The sequence below is a fragment of the Zootoca vivipara genome, chromosome 3, assembly GCF_965207765.1.
Source record: "Zootoca vivipara chromosome 3, rZooViv2.hap1.1, whole genome shotgun sequence".
NCBI lineage: Eukaryota > Metazoa > Chordata > Lepidosauria > Squamata > Lacertidae > Zootoca > Zootoca vivipara.
Window position 1 is genome coordinate 56,584,609 of NC_142586.1, and position 20,678 is coordinate 56,605,286.

The 20,678-nt window shown below is 41.2% G+C and overlaps 1 protein-coding gene across 1 annotated transcript in view; it reads left to right on the forward strand.

Annotated features, from left to right (window-relative positions):
• ENPP1 (ectonucleotide pyrophosphatase/phosphodiesterase 1) overlaps window positions 1–16,498 on the forward strand; it is a 46,813-nt gene extending 30,315 nt beyond the window's left edge. The window contains exons 10-25 of the mRNA XM_035108976.3: window positions 208–273; window positions 2,065–2,137; window positions 3,194–3,302; window positions 4,997–5,128; window positions 6,390–6,421; window positions 6,689–6,816; window positions 7,410–7,479; window positions 8,936–9,023; window positions 10,869–11,044; window positions 11,254–11,287; window positions 11,384–11,538; window positions 12,334–12,469; window positions 12,728–12,808; window positions 13,277–13,409; window positions 15,456–15,612; window positions 15,702–16,498. Of these exons, the coding sequence (XP_034964867.1) occupies window positions 208–273; window positions 2,065–2,137; window positions 3,194–3,302; window positions 4,997–5,128; window positions 6,390–6,421; window positions 6,689–6,816; window positions 7,410–7,479; window positions 8,936–9,023; window positions 10,869–11,044; window positions 11,254–11,287; window positions 11,384–11,538; window positions 12,334–12,469; window positions 12,728–12,808; window positions 13,277–13,409; window positions 15,456–15,612; window positions 15,702–15,869 (1,738 nt within the window). The 3' untranslated portion in view covers window positions 15,870–16,498. The remainder of the gene's footprint in view (window positions 1–207; window positions 274–2,064; window positions 2,138–3,193; window positions 3,303–4,996; window positions 5,129–6,389; window positions 6,422–6,688; window positions 6,817–7,409; window positions 7,480–8,935; window positions 9,024–10,868; window positions 11,045–11,253; window positions 11,288–11,383; window positions 11,539–12,333; window positions 12,470–12,727; window positions 12,809–13,276; window positions 13,410–15,455; window positions 15,613–15,701) is intronic.
• Window positions 16,499–20,678: the final 4,180 nt, after the last annotated feature.

Genomic DNA, 20,678 nt, shown 5'->3' on the forward strand with positions numbered 1-20,678 from the left:
CTATGATTCATCATCCCCACCAATGAATCCCAGACCAAATCAATTAATACAAAGCAAAAACAAAGAAATAAAGCAAGTACTGCAGGGCAGATACACAAACATAAAAAGGGTCTGAGGACAACAGAATCCACCTGTACAAATTTAATGGGTAATACCTGGTCAGCATGTTTTGGGGCTGAAGTCTTTTTGTTTTGTTTTATTATTTAGGTCAGTCCCACATGGAGAAAGAGTAATGACTTTTCTTAAATGGCTACAGTTACCAGAAGAGAAAAGGTAAGCATGACATTTCAAAGCTATACTTGTGCTTAGGACTGTTAGAAAACCAGGACAATGATTAACTTGAATCCTATTTGCCTTGGATTCAGACTGGGCTCTTCCACAAACAGAACAATCTTTAACCCTACGGAGACTCCTGCTGGCAGAAGTGGGAAGGAAGAATTTTTTTGCTGCTTCCCTTTTTTTCTCCACCATCCTTCTTGTCACCTCCCTCACTGTTTTGGAGGGTTCCCCTGGTCCTCTGGAGTGGATTTCCAAGGCCAAGGGGAAGCACAGCAGAAGGAGAAATGATGAAATCCACTCCATCTACCAGCAGAAGCATCCCTTGGGCAGAATTCTGCTTGTGGGATCTTGGGGAGACACATCGCTGCATACTGCTGTGCATTTTACCAAGACCACCAAGTTATGCCTGCTTCCATCTCCCTGTAAGATATGTATTCAGTTGCTAACTCCAGATGTGTAGCTGTGATTACAATATACTGTGTAACACGTTAGTTGTGTCATGAGCTTCTATAGTAAGACTGTACTGATGCAGCATCTGAAGAAGGTACATGTGAAAAAAACAGGGTCTTGTAGCAAAGTACATTTGTTAGAGCATGATCAGCACTCAATCCCCTTTAATTTTCAGTGGCAAATACTTGAGTACACATTTCACTTTCCCTCTGAAATCAGCAGGATTCATGGGTGCTTGACTTTGCATGGACTGTGGTCTTAGGCTGCCGGCGTATGCACATCTGCCTGGGAGTCCAGCCCACTCAATGCTTATGGGGTTGGGCTGCATTGAACCACAGGTTTTGTTGTTTTCGCTTCAGTGAACAACAAACAGTTTCCAGAGCCATAGTTATTTTAAGCTGTTGCAGAAAAAGCAGTGAAAGGTCCTGTGGCACCATAAGCCCTACATATTTATTGCAGCACAGGCTTTCATGGCGAAGAAAGCTTTCATGCCTATATGTCACATTATTATTAATCATATGTTCTCATGCATTTTGAAGGTTTTCCAAGTACTTTTCATGCATTATCTAGTTACAGTCTTAACCCGCTTAAGTGGCAGAGTAATCTAACCCCCATTTGCACTGGGCTGGGATTGGATTACATGGAGCTGTCCGTCTGCTCAGCCCTGTGTGCCACCTGTGTGCAGAGTTCCCCTTTCTGCCTGCCAAATGCAAGAGCAGCAGGAAGTGCTTCTAGTGAGTTTCCTGGCAGTGGCAACCAGCAGAGAACTCTAGGGGAGGGCTGAGCCAGCTGGGGACTTGTTTTAATTCCAAGCCAGCCCTGTTGCCATTGTGTGATGGGATTGCCCCCAACCCAGGGCTGATCAATGTACCATCTCCCAACTGCTGGAGCAATTTCTGTTCCCTCTTTCACCTTCCGTGCTTGGCAGGGATGTGAATATGGTGGGCCCCCCACTGCTCCATTGAAACCTGCCAGACACTAGCAGGATTACGAGTGCACCCTCAGTCCTTGTTTTTCTCCATATCTATCATCTGGGGAGGCATGACTAAGGATGAGGTAGAATGGCTTGCCTAAGGCTACCTAATGAGTTTATGGCAGAGGCAAGATTCAAACTGGAGACTTCTTGATTCATAGCTCAGTCTGCTCTCTTACTGGCACACCTGTTCTCTAATATATGTAAGCTAGGATATTCAGCTACTCTGCAAGGTGTCGCGAGACCCTTTCTTGTTCTTGGTGCACACTTATTTCTCATAAATAATATTGAATCTAAATATTTCCACGCTTCTCTCTGAATTTATATGTAAAATATTAAAATGTTGGTGCTGTTTGATATAGACCACACCTTTACACTCTGTATTTAGAAGAACCAGATTCCTCAGGCCACAGATATGGACCAGTTAGCAGTGAAGTAAGTAACTTCATATTCTTTTACTTTTGGTTTTAACATTAAGTTCTGTAATTGCTCAGGGAAGTGATATTTTTTTAAAGAGAGATTTGTTGGAAGCTTACATGTACATAAGCAGCATTTTAAAAACAGCACTTTCCAGTTCACACCCAATGCTCAGCTAAACCATGGCATAGTGTGAATTTCCCTGGTTCTGCTGCTGCTGTACTATCCCAGACTAAGCCTGCAATGTGCACCCCTCTTACCTGGGAGTAAGCCCCATTGAATACAACAAAACTTACTTCTGAGAAGACATGGTTAGGATTGTGCTATAAACCATGGTTTGGCTTAGCATTATGCATTAACCGGGCCATGGTGTATTACATGTAACTGGCAACCTCTTAATTTAAGTCGTGAAATATAAAAAATAAGACACATCTTTCTTCTAACTATATATGTGATGCTTTTTTCAAAATACCAGTCTAGATTTCCATTTGTCTCTGTTTATGTGTGTGTGTGTGTGTGCACGCATGCACACACACACACACAGGTACCCCGAGTTACAAACGCCTCAGGTTACAAATGCTTCAGGTTACAAACTCCACTAACCTGGAAGAGTTACCTCGAGTTGAGAACTTTGCCCCAGGATGAGAATGGAAATCGTGGGCCGGCGGCGCAGTGGCAGCAAGAGGCCCGATTAGCGAAAGCATGCCTCTAGTTAAGGACAGTTTTAAGTTAAGAACGGACCTCCGGAACGAATTAAGTCCGTAACTAGAGGTACCACTGTATGTCATATATATGATTTCAAAGTTCAGTTACAGTGCTGTCTTGACAGCCACCCAGCACTAGTTAGCTATGCACAAAGTTGAGAACCATAGATAGTGTGAACACCTTCCTTGATTACAAAAGACAGCACAGTTCTTGGTGCTGATCTGGGAGCAGGCTGCAGGCCTAGAGAGAAAAGTTTTTTCTACGTGAGTAACTTGTTGAAATATTGAAAATATGAATAGCCGTTAACGTTTATTTACATGTTAAATTATCATTGGTTTTGCCTCTCCTTTTTTTGATTATTTTCTGCAGGTCATTCTTGCATTACAGAGAGTAGACAGCATGGTTGGGCTACTGATGGATGGACTTAAGCAGATGAACCTCCACAATTGCATTAACATTATTCTGCTTTCTGATCATGGTAAGCTTATTTAAATTATGCAGGTCTTGTTTGAACACTTCTTTTATAAACAAACAAACAAACAAATAATAAGGATACTTTTCAATATTCTGGTGTTTTATTGGTTATATTTCATTTTACTATAATTTTGTGTTGAGCTACCCAGAGAACTATGGTTACAGTGCTGCCTATAAATTTTATGTGTGAATGAATAAATATTTTCTCTAACTTGATTTGGTTCATACTCTTCATTATTTGTAATATCTCATATCAGTATCTCAGAAGGGTCCAAAGTAAATGGAAGTAAATCCAGTTTAAGTCACAATGACTTACTTCCGTGTTTAGGATTGAGGTGGAGAAAAAAAAACCATAGGCAACAATTTACAACATTTATGGTACAATCGAAACAATCTTCTGGGGTGGGGAGATTAGATCCAGCAGCTCATGGGTTGTCCCAACTGAGTTGTGTCTGTGCCACTGTAAATTCTCCACCCTGGCTCAGATGAGCAGCATAAATTAAGTGAGCATAACCCGCCAACCCCCACACTGCCAAAAAAGGGGTATGATCCAGGGAAGTGGCTGGAGCAGGAAGGAGAAATAGCAGAGTGATGCTGATCCCAAACCTCCTTCAGCTCTTTCATTAGACCTAGCGACCTGGCAGAAGTTACACCATTTCCTGTAGTTTGGATTGCTCTGTTATTGAAATGTCAAAGACTATTTATACTACTAAGGTTGCAATCCTGTACTGTACACACTTATCTGGGGGTAAGTTCCATTGAACTTAATGAGGCTTGCTTCTGAGTCAACTTGTACGGGATTGTTCCATTCATTTGTTGTTCATGTCTTTCTAGTAATTTTGCTTGGTGAGCTATGGCACAAATACAGGATGGGAGACACCTGGCTTGAGAGCAGTACATGTGAAAAGGATCTAGGAGTCTTGGTAGACCACAAACTTGACACAAGTCAACAGTGTGATGCAGCAGCTAAAAAAGCCAATGCAATTCTGGGCTGTATCAATAGGAGTATAGCATCTAGATCAAGGGAAGTAATAGTACCACTGTATTCTGCTCTGGTCAGACCTTACCTGGAGTACTGTGTCCAGTTCTGGGGACCACAGTTGAAGAAGGATACTGACAAGCTGGAACGTGTCCAGAAGAGGGCAACGAAAATGGTCAAAGGCCTGGAAACGATGCCTTATGAGGAACAGCTTAGGGAGCTGGGTATGTTTAGCCTGGAGAAGAGAAGGTTAAGGGGTGATATGATAGCCATGTTCAAATATATAAAAGGATGTCATATAGAGGAGGGTGAAAGGTTGTTTTCTGCTGCTCCAGAGAAGCGGACACGGAGCAATGGATTCAAACTACAAGAAAGAAGATTCCACCTAAACATTAGGAAGAACTTCCTGACAGTAAGAGCTGTTCAGCAGTGGAATTTGCTACCAAGGAGTGTGGCGGAGTCTCCTTCTTTGGAGGTCTTTAAGCAGAGGCTTGACAGGCATATGTCAAGAATGCTTTGATGGTGTTTCCTGCTTGGAAGGGGGTTGGACTGGATGGCCCTTGTGGTCTCCTCCAACTCTATGATTCTATGATTCTATGTTGTCTCAGTGAGCTATTCTTAAAAAGAGTCTTTCTTTCTCTTTCTTTCTTTCTTTCTTTCTTTCTTTCTTTCTTTCTTTCTTTCTTTCTTTCTTTCTTTCTTTCTTTCTTTCTTTGAAGGAATGGAGGCAGCAAGCTGCAGCAAATCAGCATACCTAAATACATACTTGGATAATGTTCAAGACTTGTTTGTAGTACCTGGACCTGCGGCTCGCTTGAGACCCCAAAAAGTTCCAGATGAGTATTACTCTTGTATGTAACTACTAGACTAATTTATACTACTTATTTGTGTGTGTTGCAACTTTAAAAGTACAGCAAATTAAATACTGGAACGAGCCTGTACTACAAGAGGTCGATAACAAAATAACCATGTCAAGCTTCTCTCCCGCTTCAGTCCTGGGAATGGTTGACCTTTGTTTGACCAAAGAGCAGGTTAAAATGGAAACTGAACAAATAAATGAATTATTGTGTTCATTAGCTGCATCTGAAACAACTGAAAAACATCTAGAGTGCAATCCTAAACATATATACACAGAAGGAAGTCCTATTGAATTCAGTGGGGCTTATTCTCAGGTCAATGAGGTAAAGATTGCAGCAAAAATGATAGAACAATGCACCATTGCACTGCAGCTCTTCTCTATGACAACTCTGCAGTGATTTAATCACTTGAAAAGCATAACTTAAGTGTTTTGGAATACTTAAGCTGGTTGGATGTGGGGAGGTAGAAAAGAACTCTAGTTTTTGCAGGCATCTTCATGGAGCTGATGGCCAGGGTTATATGCAAATGCAGCCACTGACTATCTTGAGGCACAGCCCCAGTATCCTATCAATATAATACAATACAGTAAGATGCCACATGTAATCATACTTTGGTAGAGCACATGACTCTTAATCTCAAGGTCAGGGGTTCGAGCCCCACATTGAGCAAAAGATTCCTGCATTGCAGGGAGTTGGAGTAGATGGCACTTGTGGCCCTTTCGAAATCTACAATTCCATGATGCATTTTTAGTTGACAGTATCTTAACTTTCTTTCGCACGAGTGAATAAATGCAATTGATTTCTTTTTTTTGGGGGGGGGATACAGAGCTGGCACATTTTAAAGCAATTAAATTGTTTCATACCAAGGGCATGATATTTCAAAGAACACAAAACTCGAGTAGGTTCCAGAAAGATGACAGTTACTGCTTGTTTTTTTATTTATTTAGACACTTCTCTTGGTTTAACTAATGTACTGAGCACTCAGAGAAATCTCACATTACTCAAGTATGTTGTGTGTGGCTTTTCAGTCAAGTCAGCCTGATGCCAGCAAGGGACTGTCCACATTGGTTTTTGACACCCTTGTGCTATGCTGTAAAGAGTGTTGCTTTTGGTGTAGATAAGGCTATGGCAAAAAAAGGAGAGAGTCATGAATGCTTGCTATGGAATATGAAGTATTATGACTTATTAGGACGTCCTTTATTTTCATTTTTCTTTTAACCTTTAGGTAACTAATTATTTCATCTAACTCTTCCAGTTGATTACGAAGGCATTGTAAGAAACCTTACAGTAAGTATAGTCATTACTATCTGCCCAGTTGTAAAATCATAGCTACATTCTTTATCAGGCTTACCCTTGTGGGTATGACACCAGATCACATGGAAGTGGCTCCCATGATGGGGTGAGAGAGAGAGAGAGAAGGGGACCTGAAAGTGTTCTATAGAAGCATTTGAATAGCTTTACCGTTTGAGTTATTCAAGTGTTTCCATTCGGGGACACTTAAAATTTGCAAGTGTAACAGGATTAAATAAGTGTTTTTAATTTCAACATTTTCAGTGCTTGGTCCCAAATCAACCTTTCAAGGCATACTTGAAGCAACTGCTCCCCAAGCGATTTCATTATGCCAAGAATGACCGGATTGAGCCAGTGCATTTTTATATGGACCAGCAATGGCAGCTTGCTCGGTAAGTGGCCACTTTTTCATTCCTGGCTATGAAAATTTAATTTTTTTACAGGGCCCGTGAACTCTACTTGTGCATAGAAACATTGTTTCATTCCAGCACCATAACACAAATCGTATGTTTCTGAGTTTTGTTGCTTATTTCTATTAAGTGGGATCAAATTATATATTTGTAACATTCCTTGGGTTTTCCCTTCTGCTAGTTTGTTGGATTTTGAGGCTGAGCTTTGTTGGTCAGAAGAATTTTAAGGAGCAGGACAAGGAGTTAGTCCTGGATATGGAAAGGGATAAGAAGCTAATGAAGAGATTTGAGAAGCACCCATGGGCGTAGCTAGGATTTAGGGGGGTGGGACGGTGGCAAAACCTCAGTTAAGTATTTTTCTTTATTTACTTGATGGGGAGGCAGCCATCCTTGGCTATGACAATGGAAACGGCATCACATAGTCTCAGCAAATGGTGCTCAGAATAGTAGGAAGAGGAACAAACTGTGGAAAAGGAAGGTTCGAGGGACAGTGGTTGCGCTAGTCAAGCTTTTTCTGTAATGCCAGTTGGCAAGTATTGCCAGTTATCTACAGTATTCATGTCTGTGTTTTGTAGGATGCCCTCTGAGCTCAAGTATTGCACTGGTGGATTCCATGGGTCGGACAATGCATTTGCAAATATGCAGGTAAATAGGGTCCCTCCCCTCTGTGCGCTTCCAAAGCTTTTAATGATCCTGGGGTAGTCTTTGATGCTGGGATCTCTATCATGCTCCCTCTATGTTTCTCACTCATGCCTGGCCACTGACCCTCCTTGCCATCTAGACCTGAGTCCTGCCTACTTAGGCTTATTCCAGTTACCTGTATTATGGGGCTGGATCATTGCTGGGAGGCACCTGTGAGCTAATCTATAGATCTTTAAAAGATCCCCCACTGTATTGCTTTCATGGGACTGTTCCAAATTCAGGTTGTAGGTGAAGAATTTTATATCTTGACAGCCAGCATTTTAAATTATCTCACTTTTGATATTTGGGTCAAGAACCCATACAGGTTTATAAAATACCAGAGATGTGGCATTTATCTTACTTTAAATTGCAGATTCTGTCCTGTTCTGAGTGTGATGGGGTGGGATGAGACTGGGTAACCCAACACTTATTCTTCTGTACATCTGCAAAATGTAGTTCAAATACAGGTATCATCCCTGTATCAGCTCTTGTCTGCTAGATTTTTCTGGTAACTGGAGCAGTCTTACAACTAGATCTTGGTTTTATTAAATGTGAAAATTACATGGGAATTCAAAAGAACGGTATTTGCGGGAGACAAGTAGTAGTTTAAGATCTTTCCTGTAGGAACATCGGTTGTTACCGAGAAGCATGGCATGCTGATGTTCTATATAGCAGACAGCAGTGACTGCACAAATAACAGCTGTTTTAAAAAATTAGCACAAGAGATAAGAAACTCATTTGCCTTGAATGTAGCAGTCTGTTATTTGCTTTTGTTTGTCTTGATGGATGCAGCTGTAGTCTGAATAAAGGTAGATGATAACATTTATACTATGACTTCAATAACACTTGCAAGGAAATACATATTGTATTTGTTCAAAGAAAGTAAAAAAGAACCTCAACTAAAGCTGGGTTTCCTGTATGCCGTTAAAAAGGGCTATCTTGGTCTTACATGTTTAGATAAACTTAAGGGCTACGTAGACACAGGGGCATAATTAGTCACTGTTTACTTCTGCTGGAGACAGTTCAGAAAAATATATGTGAACCAACTATCTATTCCTCACACATACAGTCTAAATAAAGTAGAGGAGCCTATTGAAAGGTCATTCTGATGTCCCCTGAAATAACTGTAGCAGAGAATCATTTCAGATGAGTTTAGACTGCATTTGTATTCAGAGCAATTTAACCATTGTTAGTTAAAGACTAACTCTGCAACCTTATAGAAGTAATAGAAATAGAATTAAATCATGCCTATTCTCAGATAAATGAGAATAGGACTGCACTCTAAATAGATGTTCCAAATGAGTATGTCACCCACCCACCCACCCACCCACACGCACACACACACACACAGAGAGAGAGAGAGAGAGAGAGAGAGAGATTCATTTCATACATATAAAACATAATTTCTGTTTTATTCTAGGCTCTGTTTATTGGGTTTGGACCTGGATTCAAGATTCAAACTGAAGTTGATCCCTTCGAAAACATTGAGATCTACAATTTAATGTGTGGTATGGTAAAGTGGCTGCTTCCCCACCCCCACCCCCACCTCACAAAGCTTTTTGAAAAATAGTTTTTGATTGGACTGGAGTTTTACATATACATTATGGATACATTTCTTATAGTGGGAAACTGCTGGACTCTGCTGCCTCTTGCCCATGTCAATTTCCAATCTAGCAACAACAACCCTACTTTTTTTAGCCCCTTCTTGTCCTCTTCCTATTTACTCTATTTCTATATGTGTTTCACCTTCTCAGGATTCCCATATCTTACTATTTCCCCTTTCTTAGAGCTCTCCCTACCCATTGCAAACTGCCCCACACTTAAGGTTCTGTTTCCAAAAGCCCACTGAAATAAGTGTTTAACTAGATATGAAGTTTGTGTGTGTATGCGGATATTTGAGGGAAGTGCTAAGTTTCGTGGGTTTTTGGACATACACAAGAAGCCAAATAAGCCTTCAGCTTCACCATAAAGACATGTTTTGTTGTCTTACATTTTGAAACTTTGTAAGTGATGTGATGAAATGCAGTATCAACATACAGATTCATGGGAGCTGTATATTAAAGCTCTCTTGCATGGCCCTTGAAGACCTGATTATCCAGGTTAATAGCTTGTTTCCCCTTAGCATCAATAGTGCTCTCATTTTCTCAGTGTGCATTTATTGAAATGGTTGCACAAACTTCCTTGCATTCTACACATTATCACATAATTTTCTCTTTGGGAGAAAACTGTTTGTAAATACTATTCACACTCGTGAAATCCCTGTCCGTTTGAGGCTGCATTGGACTGCTCTGTATTAGGGAATGAATTTTAGCCTATCGTGCATTAGTAGCAGCATCACAGCCTGCAAGGGGCTCAAGCTTTTGTGTCACCTCTAGAACCTTTCTCAACAGTGAAGCTATCGCCCTGTGAAGGAAATGAGAGAAAAATTATTGCAGTTGTAGACTATTCCTGCAGGCCAGGGACGGCCAACTCCTGAGAGACTGCGATCTACTCACAGAATAAAAAACTGGCAGCGATCTACCCCTTTTTTGGGGGGGGGGGTCAGGTCAAAGTTGTTGAGCTTCTTTTAGGGAATGCAGTTCCCTTTGGGGGGGGGTGTTCAGGGAAAAGTTGCTGAGCTTTCTTTAGGGGGAAAGGGGAAAGTCACTCACCAGAAGATTGCTAAGGAGACAATCAACTTCACTGCAAAAGCTCCATCTTCTGTTCTGGAGATCCTGCAACAATAGAGGGTGAGCCAAGGGGGCGGGGCCCAATTCTATTTTACCACCGCTGAGGAAAGGGAACCAGCGATTGACTGCGGTCTACCAAAATCTCCTGGAGATCTACCAGTAGATTGTGATGTCCAAGCCTGTTGGACATCCCTGCTGTAGGCTGAATCATGGTTGGGGTTGGCCAGTGTGCAAATGTGCCTTATAGTATGCAGATGATCCCAAGCTGTCTTCTATACATATGACAAGCAGTGTTTCTTGGGTAGTGAGCAGACTATAATATACTGTATTTAAAGATTTGCTTGTTCCCATATGAGTCTGCCTACTCACTTATATCTTTAGAGGAAGCACAACTTCACATCTTACTATCGTCTGAGGTCCTTCTCAGTGGTAGTACCCAGGCTCTGGAATTCTGTCTTCCAGGAGACCCACCTGTGGCGTGTGATTACTTTATTTTACTGTCTTATATTTTTATGCTTATGATCAGCTTCCAGTGGGCCTTGCAGTTGACCACCAGCATAGATAGAATTAAAAAATCTCAGAAATTCTAAAGACATGGCATTTTCATGATCATAGTTGCAAATGGACTGCAGTGCAGAAGTGCACCTTTGAACATCTTTGCCATTGTTTTCTGAACAACTGTAGATCTACTTGGCTTGACACCGGCTCCCAACAATGGAACCTATGGAAGCCTCAACCACCTCTTGAAGCAGGCCAGTTATATGCCGAGACATCCTAAGGAAGAAAGCCTTCCTTCGACATGCCCTTCCACACAACAGAGAACCTCTGCAGATCACCGTGGTTGCCCATGTGATTCTTCAGTAAGTATTCATGAGAACAAAAAATATATGCAGCAATTGAAGGCACTCTTGGCTAAAACCATGGAGTTCTGTATATCCACTCATGGGGCTCCTGTGATTGAGAGGAACAAAGATGGAACATAAAAAACAGGACGCTTTTGGTGAAATGTTTTGCTTGGTATGATGGTACACAAAATGATGACCTCACCTTTTGCTTTCTCTTGCCACAGATTCGACAACAGATAAATTTCACTACTTCAGAAAGTAAGCACAGTAACTGCTTAGAGAAAAGTATAAATTAAGCAGAAAATCTTTCCAGGAGAAGCAAACTGAATTGTGTTTTTCTTCCTATTACTCTAGTAAAGAAGATTGAAAAATATAGTTTGCCATTTGGGAGGCCCAGAGTGCTCCAAAAGAAGCAGGTCTATTGTCTTCTTCATAGCTACCATTATGTAAATGGCTTTAGCTACAAGATCAAGATGCCTCTGTGGAGTGCCTATATGGTTAACAAGCATGTAAGTATGTTCAGTAATTAAGGACACAGTTTATATTTAAAAGGGGGAAAAGAAGTTATCAGGAGGGGCAAGAGTAGTGAGCCTAAACAATACTAAGACAATTACTGATACTGGTTTTCAACAGGTGGGTCAGGACCCGCCAGTGGGTTGCGTCCTGATCCAAGATGGGTTGCAGCAAGATCACCACCACCATGAAAACATATGGTACAAGATTAAGAATTGGGTCATCAAAATGCATGCTTGTATTAAAAGTGGGTGCTTCAGCCTGAAAAGGTCGAGAGTACCAGGGCTAGATATTGAATTGATTAGAATTCCAAGTTGAAGAATTTGAAGTTTATACATCCAAGATCTCCCACAGCAGCCTGAAGTCCTCCACTGTCACAGTCTTCTGTTGGACAAAGGCCAGGTGGACCACAACTCATCCATGTGCTTCTCACGTTTGCATGTCACATGTTGTCTCGCCCTAGCTATGACCAGCTTGGTCTGAAAAATGTCTGATGCTCCAAAATGAAATTTTCACCAAATAGGTCCACATAGACCTGTTCCTGGTGGTGTGGCAAAATTGGAAGGGGTTTGGAATTATAAAATTCTACTATTAGAGAGGTCTTCACAAGTAATATGTTCAGCCAACCAAACAGAGACTGGAATAAGTATTGGCCCAAAAAAAGCTTCACAGGCTAAACCGTTTCATAGATGACAGTCAGAGTAAGGGAGAGAATTGTGAATCTGTATCTGGCAATTTATGTAATGTGCGGTATGCATACTCGGCAACTAATGCTCTATTTTGTTAAATAGGACAATTGGACTGCATCTTCAGAAGCCACCCCAAGCTGTTTCAATGTCGACAGTCGCATTCCTTCGAACCGCAGCCAGATGTGTTCATTTTATAAAAGTCATCCCCAGCTAAACTATGGATTTCTTTTCCCACCAAGTAATTCTGTTTACTTTTCATTTCTGAGCAGAAAAATTTATTAGCAAGCAAAGCAAGAGTTGCAGTTTCTGCTTTTATATATAAGATGTAAGGCACCAACTGATTTATGTGCATTAAACTGACACGCAACTGTGCATGCACACATCACTGTGACCCAGAAGTGGGCAGAAAAGGGAGGGGAATGAGGCGTAACCCTTTTTTGAGACATTTCATTCAAATTTTGTAATTAATAGTTGTTTATACATTTTTAATTTTCAGATCTGATAAAGGATGAAAGATACAGTAAAAATGAAGCACTTTTATCAAGCAATATTGTACCAATGTACCATGCTTTCCAGGGTAAGGGTTAATTGTGTCTTCTCTCTATTTTTAAAACCACTGCCTGCTACCTAAAACCCCGAAACTCACTAATAAGTAAAGATGTTTGGAGGCAAGTGTTGAAGAATGGTATGAGGAGGCAGCAGGGCTGGCTAGCAGAGGGGCTGGAGGGCAGCTGCTTGCCGCCCCCCCCCCCCGTGCCACTGCCCAAGGCAATTGCCCCAGTTTGCCTAAAATATACAAATCAAGGGAAATTCCCTAGGCCACAGAGATTATGTGTTATGAGGCCTCCAATATCCCAAAGATGTCATATTTGCCAGCCACCAGGGGATTCCTGCAACACAAAACTAGTTTGGCAAATAAGAATAATGAAGGCAGCTGATGATCTTAGTAAGGGAAATGCCAAAAGATGCCCTCTTATCCTGCATGTGTGATTGATAGGAAAGGTGCTTGTATTTCCTTGTTCAACTGCTCCCGTTGCGTTTTCAGTGATATGGAACTACTTTAATGCAGTCCTACTGCCAGCCTATGCTGCAGACAGAAATGGTGTCCATGTCATTGCTGGCCCTGTGTTTGATCACGACTACAATGGCTTATATGATACACCCGAGGAAGTGAAAAGGTAAACATATGTCAGTTGTAGCTATTTTTAAAACCATATTACAATTTTATGTCACTAGCTAGCATAGAAAAGTTCTTACTATAGTTAATTTCTGGGATGAAACATCAGATAAAATTTATTTTGTTATCTATCGATCATCTATATCTATCTATCTATCATCTATCTATCTATCTATCTATCATCTATCTATCTATCATCTATCTATCTATCTATCTATCTATCTATCTATCTATCTATCTATCTATCTATCTATCTCTATCTATCATCTATCATCTCTATCTCCCATTTCTGTATTCTCAGCAGTACTGATGGGCCAATAAGTCTGTTTCACTTTCACATGCGTTTACCTATGAGTTCACCTAGAAGTTCATTGTGTTCCATTTCTGCAGTCACCTGTGATTTTATTTCTTTGGAAAGTTAGCCAACAATCTATATTTAAATATTTTTTAAAAATATTTAAATTATATTTTAAAACACATTTCTTTCAAAATATATATTCCTGTGCCCTCCCAAATATGTATTTAAACATATTCTTATATGGTTTCTGAGTCAAGAATTGCATGAAGTATGAATGTTGGTGGATAAAGTAAGTTCTGATCCTCACATTAGTTTGGGAGTTGTGGATTGGTTAAGTTCGTATATCAGCATATGTGAATAAGGAATTCCTTTCACTCTTCCCCTCCCCTTTTTTATAACTGATGAACTACTTGAAAGCCTATTTTGACGTTAAGCAGTATGTGCATTTATAAATAATAATTTATATTACATTATATTAATAATAGGGACCCAGGTGGCGCTGTGGTTAAACCACTGAGCCTAGGGCTTGCCGATCAGAAGGTCGGCGGTTTGAATCCCTGTGACGGGGTGAGCTCCCGTTGCTTGGTCCCAGCTCCTGCCAACCTAGCAGTTCGAAAGCACGTCAAAATGCAAGTAGATAAATAGGAACTGCTACAGCGGGAAGGTAAACAGCGTTTCCGTGTGCTCTGGTTTGCCAGAAGCGGCTTTGTCATGCTGGCCACATGACCTGGAAGCTATACGCCGGCTCCCTCGGCCAATAATGCGAGATGAGCGCGCAACCCCAGAGTCGGTCACGACTGGACCTAATGGTCAGGGGCCCCTTTACATTTACTTTTATATTAATAATAATGCAAAAGTGCATGCCCACTTTAATGTATTAGGCAAAGTTAGCCTAGCCCCCTCCTAAGCTTGAACACTCCCCCTCCTCTGTCTCCAACAAGTTTTTTGGAAGATTTCATTTCCACTTTCCCTTAACTGTGTTTTGTTTTGTTTTGTTTTGTCTGAATCAGGGAACATGATTTAATGCTGACTGAAGTTTGTTTCAAAATAAGCCTACACTAACTATAGGATTTCTAGTTCTGACTAAATAGCAACCAGTTAAGGGGAAATGGAAGCAGCTACTTCTGGAGTGCAGCTCAGCTTTGTGGGAGAGGAACAGAGGAGAGGAGCCCAGTCATTCATGTAGTGCTGAACCAAGATTTAGCATTCAGTCCAAATACAGCCTGTGAGTCTGCTATACAGATACCTAGCGTCATTTCGACAAATTCAATTCCTTCCTTCATCTGAGTTGCTATTGTAATTTTTCTTTCTTTCAAAGCTTTCCTTAGGAAAACCATTCTAACTTTCCATTTAGCTAGACTCATGGTTCCAAAGAGTTCTTTTGAATTATCATGAACTCTGCTCGAAACAACGCAATAACAGCATCATTAACTGGAAAGCTTCAGTAGGTTTTCTTTAAAATGAGGAAGTAAAGCTTTAAAAGATGGAAACCTAGTTCCAGAGAAACGCATTTCATGCCTCTGACATCAAGGGACGTGATCCATCAGCAAATTCTCCTATATGATTCATTTCAAAAATGTTTTCTCACAGCAGAACTTTCTGGTGGGTTGCATTTAGCAGGATCAAGCCATTTTAATGCTGTTTTAATGTTTTGTTGATTCCCACTGTCCATTCTATTGTGGTGTGACAAAACTTCAAACACTTACAAGGATAAAGTTTAAAATACTGATTTTAAAATTATTATTCCAGGCTCACAAATAATCCAGAAGTCCTCATTCCAACTCACTACTTCGTTATCTTGACAAGTTGTAAAAATGTTTCCCAGACTCCTTGGCAATGCGAAGGGTCTCTTGATGTTGCATCTTATGTTATACCTCACAAAGAAGACAACAGTGAAAGCTGCGCAGTGAGTAATCCCAATTCCCCCTGCCCTTAAATAAGACAGGCACACTCTATAGCAATCTTTTACATGATCTTTTCTCTCTGCTCCAACAGACTGGCAAGCCTGAGTCCTCGTGGGTGGAAGAGAGAATTAAGTTCCATACAACCCGAGTCAGAGACGTGGAACTTCTTACGGGACTAAGCTTCTACCATGACAGTAAACAGCCTGTACCCGACATATTACAGTTAAAAACTTATTTGCCAAGCTTGGACAAGGCCTAATGTGAGTTTCTATACAGAAAGAGAGAGAGTGAAAAACCATATTGCACAAAGTAAATGCTTTAATCACGCTGGAAGATGAGTGGGTTTTTTTTGAAGATGCTTGAGCAAAATGGGAGCTGGAAAGACTCTCTGCCATATTTGTATCTCAGGGACATTTTATGGACCAACTATAGCAAAAGAGAACAGCTTCTCCCAGCCTGTTATCCACATGAATGATGTGGAAGGTTTTTGTATATTATTAAAGTCATTCTGCCAGCCATATGTAAATGGACGCACATGCAACGTCAACAGCTCTTTTCAACTCCATTTAAGTGTACTGGAATTACTTTCTTTTTGTTTATAGTGTATTATTTGTGTTAATAGTGGATTAACTAAAAGTGAAGCAACTGGCATGTATATTTTTTAAAAAAGAAGAAATAATATAAATACTAAATAAAAATGCAGCCATGTTCTGGAGTTGTTTTGCAGAATGTACTGTATGTCAAATACCTATAGAAAGAAGGAGGCTTCTGATAGCTTCGTAATAGGTCTGTAATATTTGCTGAAAAGAAAAGAAAAAAATCACTAGTATACCTGTAGTGCCCACCCCCTTTTCTGGAAATTGAATAAATACTGATTTTAAGATACTAGTCCTTTTGAGCAACACATATTTGCTGGTTAGATTTGCTGGTACTGCTTTTTAAAAAATAAGGAGGGATTATCATTTGTCATAAAGATTCCTTTTCCCCTTTGGGATGCAGAAGAATCATTTAACTCAAACAGAAGAAAAGTAAATCCATATATACCATTCAGTGTTAAATGCTGTTTTACACCTAGATGATTATTCCAATTCCATTTTCCAAAAACCCTGATGCTGGCTGATCCCAACAACTCCAACATAGAATCCACTCTGGGTATTGGATAGGCATCATATGCGGTGATCTTATTAATGCTTCTGAAGTCTGTACAAAATCTAATAGGCCCACCTTGCTTTGGAATGGAAACCACTCGAGAGGACCACATGCTTAGAGATTCCTTGATCGCACCTAACTCACCTAACATCTCCTTTATTTACTTCCTTATCTCCTCCAGCACTTTTCCATTCACATGGTAAAGATTTCAGCATCTTCACTCAGGACTTTCAAAATTCCCTTTTAACTTGTTCAGGAATTCACTGTTACAAGAGAATGCTGGACTAGATGGGCCTGATCCAGCTTCCGATGTACTTAAGTTGCCTTTTGTAAAGGTGATCCCAGTCACACTCAGTGCTAAGTATTATCCACCACACAGAAATATGCACGCCTGGTGAAACAGCGCCATCAGGTGTTCTGGACACAACATTTCATGAGAGCATAGCTGCCAAGTTTTCCCTTTTCTCGCGAGGAAGCCTATTCAGCATAAGGGAAAATCCCTTAAAAAAAGGGATAACTTGGCAGCTATGCATGAGAGTTTGGCACAACAAAACACAAACAAGTTCTGAAGCATTATTTTTTCCAAGACTTTATAGAATAAAATGTGGACTTCATTTTTTGATGGTGACTGTTTGCCACTTTAAAATATTCATTTTGTTAATCAAAGTGACATACCATCCCAAAATGAAGCCCACATTTTATTCTATAAAGTGTCTTTAAAAAGAAAAATATCTCTCTCTGCTTTAGTTGGCAGATAAGATATACGTTCATAGTTGTTGTAAATGGTAGTTGTGCTTCTTTTGCATACACCTAAGCTCTAATTCAGGGACGCGGGTGGTGCTGTGGGTTAAACCACAGAGCCTAAGGCTTGCTGATCAGAAGGTCGGCGGTTCGAATCCCCGCGACGGGGTGAGCTCCCGTTGCTCGGTCCCAGCTCCTGCCAACCTAGCAGTTCGAAAGCACGTCAAAGTGCAAGTAGATAAATAGGTATCACAACAGTGGGAAGGTAAATGGTGTTTCCGTGTGCTGCTCTGGTTCACCAGAACCAGCTTTGTCATGCTGGCCACATGACCTGGAAGCTGTACGCCGGCTCCCTCGGCCAATAACACGAGATGAGCACCGCAACCCCAGAGTCGGTCACGACTGGACCTAATGGTCAGGGGTCCCTTTACCTTTAAGCTCTAATTCAGGCATGGGGAAACTGCTGGCAGGAGTCCTCGGTTAGCCCTTAAAAACAGTGTTCCCAAGCCATGCCCACCTGCCCCACAATTGGCACCATATGACATCAGTGATGGGATGGACAAAGCAAAGGCAGCAAAGGAGTAACCTGGAGGCCTCCAGTGTTTTCTCAACTGTGAGCTGCACTGGGATTGGCTCCACTCAGGAGCTCCACATAGTTCACCTCCAATTGGGAGCTTTTCAGAGAGCAATGTACCGGGGTTGTCTCCTGTTGAATCCCAGCATTTTGCCTCCTTTGTAGGCTAGCTTCTATTCAAGTCATTCTGCAAATGCTTGCTTTGAAATTGTTGTTTAGTCGTGTCCGACTCTTCGTGACCCCATGGACCATAGCACGCCAGGCACTCCTGTCTTGCACTGCCTCCCGCAGTTTGGTCAAACTCATGTTCGTAGCTTCGAGAACACTGTCCAACCATCTTGTCCTCTGACGTCCCCTTCTCCTAGTGCCCTCAATCTTTCCCAACATCAGGGTCTTTTCCAGGGAGTCTTCTCTTCTCATGAGGTGGCCAAAGTATTGGAGCCTCAGCTTCAGGATCTGTCCTTCCAGGGAGCACTCAGGGCTGATTTCCTTCAGAATGGATACGTTTGATCTTCTTGCAGTCCATGGGACTCTCAAGAGTCTCCTCCAGCACCATAATTCAAAAGCATCAATTCTTCGGCGATCATGTTGTCTTTGTCCATGGAGTTTTCTTGGCAGGGATACTGGAGTGGCTTGCCAGTTCCTTCTCCAGGTGGATCACGTTTAGTCAAAACTCTCCACTATGACCTGTCCATCTTGGGTGGCCCTGCATGGCATAGCTCATAGCTTCTCTGAGTTATTCAAGCCCCTTCGCCACGACAAGGCATTGATCCATGAAGGGGTTTTGAAATAAAGTTGCACAAACAAAGGAACATTTTTTCCTTTGCTGAGCAGCTTGAATTTAATTCGTGTCTAATTGAACTGCCACCAACTATGCTTTTTGCACTTCATTGCCATGTAACGGATGGTGCTTTTTAATTTTTCATCTTCTATATATCCATTTGTATATATCAACCAACTGAGGATCATGCTGTACATCTGGTGAAGTGGACACTAAAGCTTGTGCCATAATTAAATGTGTTCGTCTTTTAAGATTCGGCAAGATTCTTTATTGTTCTAGTCAGCAGACTGAGACAAATGGATGGGTTGGGAAGTGTTACATTGTCATAACTGTTCTCTATAATCAGGGCAGAGGCAAAGGTCAGGCTAAGTTTCAGTATTATCAGTAATGTTTAGGTGTGAATTTAAAAGCCACGACCAATTGTTGTGCAGTGGCAGTAAAGGCTGCCACTAGGGATGGAGGAGAAATTTAGTTCAGTAAATTTATCAAATTTGCACTTTTCAAAAGAGAACAGAAGCACAGTCCTCCTTCGCACTTATCCGAATGTCACAATGCGGTTCCTCAAGCACTGTTTACAAAAATGCATATGTTAGGGGAAAGTATGCCAAAAAATGAAGATGCTGGTGAAAATAACATACAGAAACTCGTGGATATCAGGGAAAATTGCATATAAAAATGTGTTTATTAGGAAAAAAATCTATTCAAAATGCTGCGTAATTTTCATGAGAACTGAACGTAAGGGGGAAATGAGAAAGGATGGAAACTGACAGATCCTTTCATCTTTAGCTGCTACATAAGTATCTGTCACATATTTATTCCACCCAAATTGTGGAAAAAACACAAAGGATGTACATTTATTTACATCTTTAATTAGCTACATTTCTCTACTCTTCTGAAAAGCGTGAGTCTTCGTAAATGGAGCACTTTTTTTTTTTAAGCCCAACAGTAGCAGCCTGTATTTGACAAAAAAAAAAAAAGCACTTTTACCTATTTCCTCATTGGTGGCCCAAATTATATGGGGCACTAAATATTTTGAAAGCTTCCAGATTGAGGGCCTTTGGTACTTCCTAATCAATCCTGCATCTGCAAGCACATTGGAAAATCTGCACTATCGGTCTCCTTCCACATGTCCTCCAGCACTTTCTGGCCACACAAAGAGCATGATTCTCTTCCCATTTTCTCACAGGCCCTTGTTGTTGTTTAGTCGTGTCTGACCCCATGGACCAGAGCACGCCAGGCGCTCCTGTCTTCCACTGCCTCCCGCAGTTTGATCTATAATGGTTGCTTACATCTTTCTGGAGTTGTTCTCTTCCCTCAATAGGAGACAGAAGTTTATGCAGAGTGAAAAGCTTCCCTTTCCCCACTTCAAATGCTCTCCCGGCCTGAGGCTGTTCTGTGGTTCTACCACAGGAGGGCAGTATGACCAACTATTCAACATTTTCTATGAGGAGCAGCACCAACAAGAATAAATGTGCATATGCAGGCAGTTTGGGCATTAGGAATGGTACAGTTGAGGGCATTATGTAAACTGGAACATGGACCCCCTTACTCTTTCCTGGGACTTCTCAGGAAATCATTCCAAAATTTTCTTTCTCAGTGGGACTTTGAATGTTGCTGTGTGGGGTGCTCCTTTTCAGAGTGCCAGGCTGCCAGCCATGTCTTTTATCATTCCATCCTCTGTCCCCCATTTTCTACCCTCCCATCCAAAAGCCAGTCAACATTCTGGCACCAGTGAACATGCTCAGTTCTTACAGACTCAGAGCTCCTGGCTTTATTGATTCCAAAATGTTTCATTAATATGCCACACTGCCTCCAAAGGAACT